General features: G+C 42.4%; 1 protein-coding gene across 2 annotated transcripts; it reads left to right on the top strand.

Annotated features, from left to right (window-relative positions):
• The first annotated feature begins 6,985 nt into the window (after window positions 1-6,985).
• Window positions 6,986-11,180, top strand: LOC115757637 (receptor protein kinase TMK1-like). 2 transcript variants are annotated; one of them, XM_048271265.1, is made up of 4 exons: window positions 7,039-7,190; window positions 7,256-7,828; window positions 7,940-9,872; window positions 10,398-11,180. In XM_048271265.1, the coding sequence occupies exons 2-4, from the start codon at window positions 7,382-7,384 to the stop codon at window positions 10,904-10,906; spliced, it is 2,889 nt and encodes a 962-aa protein (XP_048127222.1). In that variant the 5' UTR covers window positions 7,039-7,190; window positions 7,256-7,381; the 3' UTR covers window positions 10,907-11,180. The 2 variants fall into 2 exon arrangements, with proteins under 2 accessions (XP_030553808.1, XP_048127222.1); XM_030697948.2 differs by having other exon boundaries at window positions 6,986-7,828.
• Window positions 11,181-13,388: the final 2,208 nt, after the last annotated feature.

Genomic DNA, 13,388 nt, shown 5'->3' with positions numbered 1-13,388 from the left:
TATTGTAATTTCCTTGGTTTAGGATCTAATTGGCAAAATCGAAAATTTTATGACTAAATTGGCATCCGAACAATAAGTTTAGATCCGATAAGGTAATTTTCCCGCTTTTTTGTTGACGAGTTGAATATGGCGCTGAATTCCACTTGCTTAAATGGGACTCAGAAATCGATCTACGACCTAGCAAGTTCAATTCCATCGAGAAAACCAGAAGCTTCTTCATCCAGGGTCAAGAGGGTTTTCACACTAAAGCTCCGTTTGTTTCACAAAAAATCAAAATGCCGACTTCTATCGTTTGAAATAATTAGCCAGTAAAAAATAATTTCACTTTCATTATCCATGAGAATTTTTCAACATAAATAGCTATCGATAATGAAGATATTTTCCATTTACTAATTATGTCAAGCGGTACAAGTCATCGTTTAGGTGGAAATATTTTTTTAAGCAATTCGATTTTTCGCGAAACAGACGGAGCCTAAATATTCGATCAAACGTATCATTGCGTAAATTAAACAAAGCCACACTCACAGTTGCAACACCAAGCTTTTTGCCTACTTTTCTTTTTGTGGCCGAATTTTTTGTGTTTTTTTTTTAACTACTTTAATCTCGAGTGCTATTCACACTCCTCCTCTACTTCACCATCAAGCAACCACCACCTTGATGAATAATAATATCTAATTAAATTTTCCGTATTCTATTCTCGTAAATGGGGTGGAAAATTACATCCTTACCAACCGTTCGTGCATGAGGACCCGGATCTCGACCATTTAATTTCTGTCGATTTCTACATCAACCCACTATAGGTGCAAAATTAACAAAGAGGTTGCAGGAGGTTGATGAAACGATTCAATTCACAAATTTGAAGAATTGAAGTTGTGTGCGCTATTCTTGCGGACCTTGTCTGGAAATATTAAATGCTGGGAGCATCGCAGATCATGCATGGCATGTGAGCTCATCGATAGGTCACTTGTTGTCCAAGGCAGGACAAAGAGCCCTCGAATTGTGTAATGTCCTCTCTCTCTCTCTCTCTAGGCTGTAAGTGGTTTTAACAGCTAATTTGATTGTTATAGAAGGAAAGAAAAAGGGGGGAAACAAAAAAAGGAACAGCTAATCAGATTGAATTGGCCTCATTATTGTGGTGAACTTATGTAAGTTAAGGAGCAAAAAATGAGGAAAGCTTAACATAATTAGAAAAATTTTGTCCAAATGTTAGATCGTTCGGAAGGGATGGTGAGGTTGGTTTAGGAGGTGAATGAAAACTATTATATTTCAAAAATAGATTTCTGGTTAGAAATAGTTTTTTCTATTTCTGAATGAGTTTTTGAGCAAAAAAAATGCATTTGATAACGACATAAAATTTCTAATTTTGAAATAGAAGTTCGGCCAGCAGGTGGGCGGCGGTGGCGGCGGCGGAGGTAGCCGATGGTGGTGGCGGTAGAGGTCGCTGGCGGTGGCGGCTAGTGGTGATCGACGGTGGCGATGGAGGCCGGTGGTGGGTGGCGGTGGTCGGAAGAGGTCGCCGGCGGCGGCCCGCGGTGGGTGGTGGCGATGGCCGGTGGTGAGGTGAGAGGCAAATTTTTATTTCTATTTCTCCGAGAAGTAAAAAATTTTGTTTCTCATTTCTTCTTCAAATCTATTTTTAAAACAGTAAATAGAAAAATAGAATTACGTTACCAAACAAATTTCTTTTCCAAACCTATTTCAAAAATAGGTTTGGAACAAAAATAGATAAATTAAAGGGATTTCATGCATGCCTGTGTTCGAGAGAATTTGCAATGCCCTTGTCCCTAGGATCAGCAACCATGATGGCGTCCACATTTTCAAAGTGTGCGAAAGACCAATGTTGGATGGACCGATGACCTTGTTGCCCAAGTTCGATGGGTACGGATATAATGCATTTGGTTTAGGACAAGCGAAAATTGTTGAAAAAGTTATAAATCTACTGCATTTTTACCAATTTAATCCTAAAGCTTTTAATTTTGTCAATTGAGTCCTAAACATTTTTCAAGTTTTACCTATTGAGTTCCTTCGGTCAATTTTGGTCAAAAATTATTAACTTGGACTCCGGCCGTTTTACATGACGCGGCCAGAGCTGATTTGAAAATTTTTAATAACATTTTCATTTTTTTTCTTTTTCTTTTCCTTTTTCTTTTCCTTTTATTCGCTTCTTCCTCTAGCTTGTTGATGGGCCCCAGGAGGGGTGAGCGGTTGCGCATATAGGTTTCAAACCCAGAACCTACCCGTCAACATTTTTTAGAACCCTAACCTACCTGTCACACCTTGGAACCCGGAACCTATCATTTCACTGGTTCTAGGGTTGATTTCATGATACCCGAGAACCTATCAATTTTTTTAATTTTCTTTTATTTTTTCATTTTTAGTTAAGCAAAATGAGAGTGAACGCTACAATATCTAAGAGAAAGTAGAGGTGAGTGATTTTAGGCTCTGTACGAGTTACATTTAGAACTTGAAATCAATCCATTGGAACACGTTTATCATTTTTTGGAACCCGAAACCTAAAAAATTGTTTGGCTTCAAATTATACACTCATCATGGGATGTCATAGAACATTGTATAATTGTGCAAAAATATATATCAAGAAAAATATAAAAATTTATTTCGATAATATTTTAACTTTTTGGATTTATTTTTGTTTTTTAATTTTTAAATCAAACCTCCGCATACCTTTTTAATGGAACTAGAGCGGATCCTACTTTCACTTCTTCTCTCCCTAGAACCTGGTTCACCCCTGGGCCTCGGTGACTTGCCATAGGCGAGAGCCCGTGAGGTTAACCTCCCCAGCCCCTAGCAAGGCTCGTCCTCGCAATAGCGCCCGGGTCGAGCCTCGACAAGGGCGATCATCGATCATCGCCGAGGCTCGGCGATCGGCTTAAGGAAGAAGGGAAGGAAAAGAAAGAAAAGGAAAGGAATAAACAGTTAAAATTCGAAAACATATTACAAATAATTTTATTAAAATCTGTCCACATGAGCTTTAGCCGCACCACGTTTTAATTATAATTGGCCGGATGGACTTAATTGATAAAACGTGAAAATATTTAGGACTCAACCGATAAAATTAAAAGGTTAATGATTGAATTAACAAGAGATGCAATAAATTTAGGACTTTTTGAATAAGTTTCGCTTAAGACAAGTCTCCTTGAAAAGTATTTGAGCACTTAAGGATCCAAGTTGTACAAAAGCCATAGTATATTATGCGTGTATTAATACGTACGATGCGCCTGGCGTTTTAAATCCGACAATTTAAATTTTTAGGGTCAACCGCTGCCCACATAATTCGAATACATTGAATTTGGAGATCTCGAGTTACAATCCATCACGTGCCCTTTCACCCATCTACGATTGTAACGGGGCGAACACGAGCTCAGCAGAAAGCACTTGGGACAAGTCCGGAAGCAACCTGGGAACCACGTAAAAATGAAAAAGCGGTGGCGATTCGCGATTAGCCCGCGAGGTCACAAGCGGAATTTCCCGCAGTGGGAGAAGAAAGCGCGAGGCGGGGTACGTGGCGGGGGGACGTGCGGGGTGGCGCCACTCCATGACCGTCACGACGGACCACTGAATTCTGTCCGGAATCAGCCGTGGGGCCCCACCCCCCGTCTCCACGCGTCGCTCCCTCGTCGATCCTCTACTTCTATTATTAGCAATCCCACCGGTTGTCCGCATCTTGCAGCCACAATATCCTATGTCGAAAGAAGAAAATCCCCCCACGGCTTAGGCGGTCAAGCTCCAGGTTGAAAGTTGGAAGTGGTCGTTCGGTATAGATTGTAACCGTTCGTGACGTGGCAATGTCGGAAAGTGTCGCGACTTGTTAATTCCGGTATCACCTTTTTTTTTTTTTAATAAAATTCCATCGCCGTGAATTTGAGCGAGTAAAAACTGCTGTAAGTTGCTGTGCAAACGAGGAATTTGTTCCGGCCAGGAAAGGAAAACGAACAGTTTGTAGTCATCCATAAATAGTTTTGCCTGCCCTAGTACTGTGGACAAGATGGAACAGCATGTCTTTCGGTGTTTTCTGAATCGGTTAGAATGGTCTATGTCGATCTGGAGCGAATAATCCTCCCACCTAATTTTCGCTCGATGCACGTTCTGATGCCGGGCTCAACACCGACCATGTGCGCTCTGCCTCGCGCATTATCGGCTTCGCATTAGCAGAAGCATCTTGCACGCGCCTCGTGGTGGTCGATAGGTTCGACGATGTTACCCGATGACCACCCCAGTTCACCTAGTCATTAACTAATTCAAATGGAAGAAATGAAAATCATCAGTAACATACATATAGTTTGTCAACACTAGACACCCATTTTAGGATGCAACAGGAGTTCATAGGTGGAAGAACGTTGTGTTCTCGTAGCTCCATCGATGGCTATTCCTAAAAAACTTTCCTTTTAGCGCTTTCTCAATTCGACCAAAAAAAAAAAAACAAAAAAACTCGACACTCACTCTTTGTCGTGACATCCGTTAGTGTCAATCCGTTACAAATCTGCCAAAGAACAATACAGTTGGATGTATCAATTTGCACCTAAAACAAGAAAAGAAAAAAAGAAAAAAAACCTTTCGATGGAGAGTACGATTTTATTAGAAAAATGAAACAAATCGTCCATGAGCTTTGACCTAATGTGCAACGTGATCCCCGAGCGTCTAATTTGTTCGATGTGATCCCCGAACTTTAACTCAATATGCAATACCGTCTTTGAACTTTTAATTTATTCAACGCGGTCCTTGGACTATATGAAAAAAGTTCAATGTAAAACACATCGAACATTCTCATATAGTTCGGGGACCAAACCGAACACGTACAAAAAATTCACGGATCACATTGAACAGATTAAAAGTTCATGGACTATGTTGCACATTAAGTCAAAGTTCATGGATCATTTGCGTCGTTGCCCTCATTTTTTATTTTAACACGAAGCTGGAGAAGTAGAGAGAACTGTCCAATCAGTCCTAAACTTATTGTACATATGCAACTTTAGTGCTAGACTTTTTTGACTTTATCGATTTAGCCAAATCTTTCAAGAAATTTCAATGTAGCAATTCCGACCAATCTTTGCCGGAGATCGCCAATGTAGCGGCGTGTCACGTAAAAGCGACGGACCGTATTGCCACGTCGGTGATTTCCCAAAACGAATACATTGAAATTTCACGGAATGGATGACTAAACCAAATCAAAATATTTCTACATTGACATCCGCAATAAGATCAAATTTTTTTCCCTGGAAGAGCTTGTCCAAATACACAAATATTCTCACGGCAATAAGGCTTTCCCAGAGCGAAAATCACTTTGGTGTGGGGTGGGGTGGAGCACGAAAAATATCTGGGGGCACGCCCAAAATCAAGGCCGGGGACTGCGGTGGCTGAAAAGGAGTGATCATAAATTTTGCTTTCATTTTTCACTTGGCCCCTGATGAAGAAAGTTGACGCATGCCCACGATTTGAGTAAAACACGTGGGTCCCACTCCTTTGTGTGGCCCCGACATCTTCTTTTGACTGGTAAATAGTCAAAACTCATCACATTTTGGCACCATTCATTTTGAGAAAAATACCTTTCTGGATTTTTTTTAAATTTTTTAATAAACTGATAAAAAATAATTTTTACTAATAAAAAAACACCTTAAAAAAATAAGAAAAATGAATTCATATTTTTTAAAGAGATGAAATCAGAAGGCTCACTATTCCAAGTAAATCCAAGGGATTCACAATCACGCTCTCTTTGCTACACAATCGGAATGGATTTATTTCCTATGGAACTCTACCGGCCCCCGCCCCCACGTCAGGCGGTAGTTGTCCCAGTTGCCTCCATCTATTATGCTACCACTCGCACGCCTCCGACGAACTCGCTCATCTCGAGCCGGAGCATCCCTAAAAGTGTAAACTTCGGTGAAGATTCTACATTGAAGAACTATAGCACGTAAATCCCCGCTCACATTCAAAAAGCCAAATTTGAACGGAACTAATTTTTTATTTTTTGGTCGAAATCTGAACCGAACTTAGCCATGTGCAACCTTGATCGATGCGATGGGCATTTGGGATTTTGTGAAGAAAATTAGTCATGTGTGAGTAAAAGTACGAAAGAAGATTGGTCGAATCGAAACCAACTTAGCTCATAAGAATTATCATAAAGAATTATTGCAAGGTGTTCCGTCCAATTCTCACGGGGAGGATATAGTAAAATATCCTTACGAGATTCTCCTGTCGGCGAGAAGAACCTCGACTGGACGACGGATCGGGAGGAATTTGAAGTTGTTCTCCGGCGATGAAATCCAGAAGCAGCCATCGCTGTGTCGCCATTAAACAACAATAACTAAAATTCAGGAACAGTTAGAATGAGTAAAGTCTTGGAGAGGGATAGCATGATAACCTCACCCCCCACCTCCCCAACATTTCCATGCGAAACCTCTCCCGACACTCCATAATGACTAAACTGCCCTTTCTCATCCAACTTCCAATAAAGTGAGGGATTTCATAATTGATCCCTTGCGAAAACAGAAAAAATATTCTTATCCGGACCGTTCACATAATTTATATTTAGTATTTTGATTTAAGATTTCGATTATTCCGTATTTCGCGAGCAACGTGTTTTCACGAGAGAGGCAATCTTACCGCCGATGACGCGGTAAATTGTCTAAGGGCATCACGCCGGAAATTGATTGCCGAGATGATTACATGTCCCAGCTCGTTAATTAGTAATGTATGATTCAGTTAACCGTTGTCCGTACGTGTTATGTGATTACGGGGGCTAGCCGGGTAAAACTAGCAGACCGGGTCGAAGATTTCGTGCTCCAACAACGAGGGAGGGAAAGGAGGTAGACGCGTGGCAAATTTAACTTTCCCTGCAACCGAGACCAGATAAAAAAGAACAATTAAAAAAAAAGGGAAATTCTGGGCAATTCCTGATAACTGAATCACATTCTTTTCTTTCCCCCAATTTTTCTTTTTTTTTGGGTTTGTCTTTATCATCTTCTTCGTCTCCATTTGGACGAAAATCAGTTTTTGTTCATCATCTCTCTCTTCCTCTGTGACTTGAACATTTTCCGCTCGCAGATCCGCCTCCTCTGCAGTGCTCTTCAAATTACCAGCTCACCCAGCTCTCTCTCTCTCTCTACTTCCACTTCACTCTTCAGTTATGGCCTCCGTCTTCTTCGCCTCGCTTGCTGTATAACTACTTCCCCCACCGCTCCTCCTCCTCCTCCTCTCTCTCCCCTCTCCGGGACACTCTCGACTCCGTGAGTCATGCCATCGTCTTGATCGGAATCGGGGATGCGCCTCCGGCGGAACCCCCATTGCTCCTCCTCCTCCTGTACCGAAGCTTCTCGCCACTAGAGATCTCTGTCTCTGTCTCTGTCTCTGTCTCTGTCTCTGTCTCATGGGGAAAAGTAACCACCGCCGCCGCAGCCGCAGCCGTAGCGAGCTCCTCCTCGCCGTCGCCCTCTCTCTCCTCGCGGCGGTTTCCGGCGTCACGGACCCGGGCGACGTCGCGATCCTGAAGCAGTTCCGGGACGGGCTCAGCAACCCGGAGCTGCTCCAGTGGCCGGCGGGCGACGACGACCCTTGCGGCTCCAAGTGGAACCACGTGTTCTGCTCCGGCACCAGAGTGTCGCAGATTCAGGTCCAGAGAGTCGGCCTCGACGGCCCTCTCCCTCCGAACCTCAACCAGCTCACCTCGCTCACTCGCTTGGGCCTTCAGAACAACAACTTCAGCGGAGCGATTCCGTCGCTGAGCGGACTCTCGAATCTGCAGCACGCATACCTGGATTTCAACAAGTTCAACTCCATTCCTTCGGATTTCTTCGTCGGCCTCGACAACTTGCAGGTTTTTCGATCGTTTCGCATCGCTTCACCGACGCGATATAAGTTGGATTTTGCAGACCACGTCGCTTGATTTTAACCTGATGGTTTGCTTGGTTTCTCTGATTTGGCACAGGTTTTGGCATTGGACGGCAACGATATGAACGCCAGCACGGGGTGGATGTTCCCGAAGGAGTTGCAGAACTCGGCGCAGCTGATGAATCTCACCTGTAACGACTGCAATTTGGTCGGCCCGGTGCCTGAATTTCTCGGAAGCATGGCTTCTCTGCAAGTGCTGATGTTATCAGGTAACAGCTTGACGGGTGTGATTCCTCCGAGTTTTGGTAACTCCAGTTTGCAGATTCTGTGGTTAAATAATCAACGTGGTGGTGGTGGTGGAATGAGCGGAACTATTGATGTGGTGACTTCTATGGTCTCTCTGACGAGTCTGTGGCTTCATGGGAATAGCTTCTCAGGATCGATTCCGGAGAACATCGGGGACTTGGCTTCGCTGAAGAGCCTCAACCTTAACGGTAATAAACTCGTCGGCTTGATTCCTGATAGCTTGATAGGCATGGATTTGGATGAGCTAGATCTGAATAATAATCACTTCATGGGTCCGACACCCAAGTTCAAGTCGCCTAATGCGACTTGCGCTTCCAATGCGTTTTGTTTGCCTACGCCCGGAGCACCTTGCGCTCCGGAAGTTATGGCTCTCATAGACTTTCTTAGCGCGCTGAATTACCCGGCGAGGCTTCTTTCGTCGTGGTTGGGTAATGATCCTTGCCAAGGACAGTGGTTCGGGCTGAATTGCATTAGCGGAAAAATTGCCCAGATCAATTTGCCCAAGAACAATCTTAATGGTACATTGAGTCCGTCAATTGCGAATTTGGATGCTCTCACTCAGGTGAGACTTGGGTCGAACAATTTGAGGGGTTCAGTCCCGGGTAACTGGACTAGGTTGAAAGGCCTGACGTATTTGGATCTAAGTGACAACAACATTTCCCCTCCAATACCAGCGTTTAGTCCCTCTGTGAAGCTTCTCACTGATGGGAATCCTCTGCTAAAAGGTACCACAGCCCCTTCTCCAGAGGTGAGCCCTCCGTCTGGGGATACGAAGTCCCCTGGTGGAACTTCAGATTCTCCAACCAAAGGTTCAACTTCTGCTTCTGGTAATGTTCCTAATACTGTTATCTCCACCAAGCCGAAAAATTCTAAGTCTATTTTGGCAGCGATTCTTGCCCCTGTTGCCTGCGTGGCAGCTCTCATATTCGTGACCGTTCCTCTGTACTTCTATTGTAAGAAGAGGCGAAGAACATCCCAAGCTCCAAGTTCCCTAGTGGTTTACCCGAGAGATTCCTCTGATCCAGATAATATCGTGAAGATTGCAGTTGCTAGTAACACCTACGGCAGCACCTCACTTATGGGGAGTGGCTCTGCTAGCAGAGATAGCAGCGGATTTGGTGAGTCTCATGTAATTGAAGCAGGGAATCTCATAATATCTGTTCAAGTCCTTCGAAATGTGACAAAAAATTTTGCACGGGAAAATGAGCTTGGTCGCGGAGGCTTTGGGGTAGTTTATAAGGGGGACTTAGAAGATGGAACAGCGATAGCGGTGAAAAGAATGGAGGCAGGCATAATTAGCAACAAAGCACTGGACGAATTTCAGGCTGAAATCGCAGTCCTTTCAAAAGTCAGGCATCGTCACTTGGTATCCCTTCTAGGCTATTCTGTAGAAGGAAATGAAAGAATACTGGTGTATGAGTACATGCCTCAAGGGGCCCTCAGCAGGCATCTCTTCCATTGGAAGAACTTGAAGCTGGAGCCTCTTACCTGGAAGAGGAGGTTAAATATTGCTCTGGATGTTGCAAGGGGAATGGAGTATCTTCATACTCTAGCTCATCAGAGCTTCATACACAGAGATCTTAAATCGTCGAATATTTTGCTCGGAGATGATTATAGAGCAAAGGTTTCAGATTTTGGACTGGTAAAGCTTGCTCCTGACGGAGAGAGGTCTGTGGTAACAAGGCTTGCCGGGACCTTTGGCTATCTAGCTCCAGAATATGCCGGTGAGCTTTCAATTACAGATCGTTTGTTTGTGTGTGCGGGTGTGCCTGTGTTTGCAGCATGTGGAACCCTGGAAGTAGTGCTAATTCTGCTCTGCATTATAAATCATATCAATCATCTGGAAAATAGAGTACATTTCGATGAACATTTGAAGCGGGAAAAGTTTTCTTCTGGTCCGTCATAGTGAGGTTAATAGGTGACATCTGCTTAATTGATTTTACAAGTTCCTTATAATGGATCAATGGTTGTCTTGTTACTGCAGCTGCTAGGCTTAATTGACATTCAACTCTTCATGATTTGTTTGAACTTTTATGACAAGTATCAACCTTTGCCCACGTTGCTTGCATGCAAATTTATGGTTACGCGTGAATTTTGTGGCACTAAGTAGATTTGCATAGCTGTTTCCAAACTATGAGAAGCTGATTTCTCTGGTCATGAAATCTTTTATAATCGTTTTTCAGTTCTATATTCTGCTTCTGCAATAATTAGATTTTACTTCCTCTGACTGCCCCCATCTCATGTAACAGTCACAGGGAAAATTACTACTAAAGCCGATGTCTTCAGTTTCGGAGTTGTTTTGATGGAGCTACTGACGGGATTGATGGCACTTGATGAAGAAAGACCCGAGGAAAGCCAATACCTCGTGGGCTACTTCTGGAACATAAAATCAGATAAAGAGAAGTTAATGGCTGCTATTGACCCAACTTTGGACAAAAAGGAGGAGACATACGAGAGTATCTCCACCATCGCTGAATTAGCTGGGCACTGCACCGCAAGGGAGCCAAACCAAAGGCCAGACATGGGCCATGCCGTGAATGTGCTGGCTCCACTCGTTGAGAAATGGAAACCATTTGATGACGACTACGAAGAATACTCGGGCATCGATTACAGCCTCCCGCTGAATCAGATGGTTAAGGACTGGCAGGAAGCAGAAAGCAAGGACTTGAGTTACATGGACCTAGAAGACAGCAAGGGAAGTATACCCACAAGACCAGCAGGATTCGCTGACTCTTTCACTTCTACCGATGCTCGGTAAAAAGATCAATTTGGTAGCTTTTCTTAAGCGTGCTCCTTTTGGTAGTGGTATATAGTGCAGACAGGATTGGGGGCTTGCTTGCCGAGAACTCGGTGTCGATATCATGATTAAATGCCGCTTCTTTATCACGATCAAGTCGGGTTTCCAAATTCTTAGGATGTCTTGCTCAGGTTGCCAAATACTCGACCATGATATCTCATGGGAATTGGCGATGTTGTAGATAGAGATGGATCATTGTCGAAGATGATGCTTATCGTTCCTTATCTTTTTTCCATAACGATCTTGTCATCCTCATCTTCATCTTCATCTTCATCTTCTTCTTGAGACGACGAACTAACCTTATAGGTTTCTATCCCATCTCATCATCGGCAAAGCCTCCTAATATATTGTTCACGTTGCCTAGAGGTTCTTTGATGACCTCGAATGTGCTTGCTCAGAGATTAATACGCTGCATCATGTGTACCGGAATTGCTTTACATGGCCTAACTGCTTTAGCTGTGCATGTCCCTGGTCACAAATGCTGCAGAACTCGCACTCCGCATTAGTTTTTACAAGGAATCTGCTGTTATATAGTCTCTCACTTGAGGTGGTTCGTCTGAATAAAACGATGTCCTTTGAACAAGGGCAAACGGAAAAAGAAGAAGAAATTGTGAACCAGGACTTCACGTGGTGAGGATTGCATGTGGCAGGGTCGAAGGCATATAGTGCAAGAGCAAAGTGATCATGTTGCTTTGCATTCTGTACGAAATAGAGATGATCAATTCTCGATCTGGCTTCACTCAAGAAATGAGAATTGGACTGGAAGGACCGTTTTTCGATTTTTGGGATCGGGAACCGGATCGGTTCGAATGGCTCACGGTTTGATCGATTCGTCTTGCTCATCTTTATTACAAAGCGAAGCAGATTCTTGTTTTGTCATTTGTTTCCCAAACATGAGAACCAAATTTAGTATTTTTTCTTTTGGTCGGAACCAAATTTAGTAATTTTACCTGCCGACATTTTGGTAGTCGAACTGTTGAGCATGTGAATGGTATTTGTTGCAGTAACTGACTTTCGGTCTGATCAAATGGGAGAAATCTTTTAGGTGGACCCCATCTCTTGACTAAAGAAATACTTTTATTTACGTTACTCATTTAGTATATAAAAATGAAAGAAAGGACCGAAAAAGGGAAAGGAAAAGAAAAAACAGCTGATGATGGTATTCCTCTGTTTTCTAGTTTGGTATAGTAACTTTTTGATGGGAAAGATTAATCAAAAAAGTTTTAAATATATTATAATTATGCCGATTTAATCCTACTCTTTTTTTGGACAATCGAGTTCTAAACCTTTTAGATTTGTGTCAATTCGGTTCATCGGGCCAACTTCAACCGATCAGCACCGACGTGGTGACTTTTAATAATATTTTAATATTATTTATAATTTTTCATTTCCTCTTCTTATTCCTTTATCGGCGAGCAGTTGAAGAAAGAAGGAGAAGAAAAAAAGAAAAAGAAAGAAAAGAAATAAAAAAATAAAAAATTTAAAAAAGTGATGTTATTAAAAATTATTAGGTCAACGCCAGGCGTTGCCGGTCAAAATCGGCCGGATGGACCGAATTGACATAAATGCAAAAAGTTTATGACTCAATTGGAAAAACAAAGATTTATTACCAAATTAGTACAATTATAATAGGCTTAGAATCTTTTTTTTTTAAAATAATTTTCCCATTTTTGACGTGACCAATAGAATTTACATATAAGAAGTGGCTTTTGATGTGTCTAAGAATGGTAACATTGACGTGTGAGTAGAAACTTTTCATGATGTGGATTTTAATTATTTTTATAAAATAAAATTATATAAGAAGTGGCTTTCACAAAATAAAAATTATAGTCAGAACGATTTAATTATTTTTATTTTTATTTTATTTGCATGAGCATTGTCGATTTCAGTATAGTAGATTTTTCACAAAAGGAAAGGTATTATCTCGTAATTCCTTTCCAAAATTGCATAATGTTGACTGCCCTTAGTCTTTGCTTAGTGATAAAATGAGCGGCTCTAGGGTGAGTAGATTAACTTGGAAAAGATCATGGTATCCTATCGGGATCGGTTTCAATTTTTGAAATCTGAATATTACCCTGTAAACCTTGAAACCGACCCATTAGTCCGATCCTAATTCCAATTGCTTATTCAAAAACCTGTCAATTCCTTTTTTTTTTTTGGGTTTCATTTATTCCTTGAAAGGAGAAACTTAAAGAAGCCATCGTCGTTGCATGAGAAAAAGGAAAATGAAATGGAAATGAATCTCTCGTTATTGGACGTCATACATGACGTGGCATCCAATGGCGCGAAATCTTAAAAGCAGAAGAAGGGGGGGTGTTTGGGGGAGAGCAGAAAGGGTCCCACACCATCCACGTGGCTGCCACACCTTCTCGGGTCGCTTCTCCCCCAAGTAGAGGATCTCCCCCTCCTCTGTCCTCCCGCATCACAGCAGCAATCTCTCTCT

Source organism: Rhodamnia argentea, chromosome 10 (assembly GCF_020921035.1).
Source record: "Rhodamnia argentea isolate NSW1041297 chromosome 10, ASM2092103v1, whole genome shotgun sequence".
Taxonomy (NCBI): domain Eukaryota; kingdom Viridiplantae; phylum Streptophyta; class Magnoliopsida; order Myrtales; family Myrtaceae; genus Rhodamnia; species Rhodamnia argentea.
Note: the sequence above shows the minus strand (reverse complement) of the source record. Positions and strands in the feature narration are given on the sequence as shown.

Coding starts and splice junctions, on each gene's coding strand:
- LOC115757637 (XM_030697948.2), top strand. CDS start 7,382: ATGGGGAAAAGTAACCACCGCCGCCGCAGCCGCAGCCGTAGCGAGCTC. Junction 7,829..7,939: donor TCGGCCTCGACAACTTGCAG/GTTTTTCGATCG, acceptor GATTTGGCACAG/GTTTTGGCATTGGACGGCAA. Junction 9,873..10,397: donor TCTAGCTCCAGAATATGCCG/GTGAGCTTTCAA, acceptor CTCATGTAACAG/TCACAGGGAAAATTACTACT.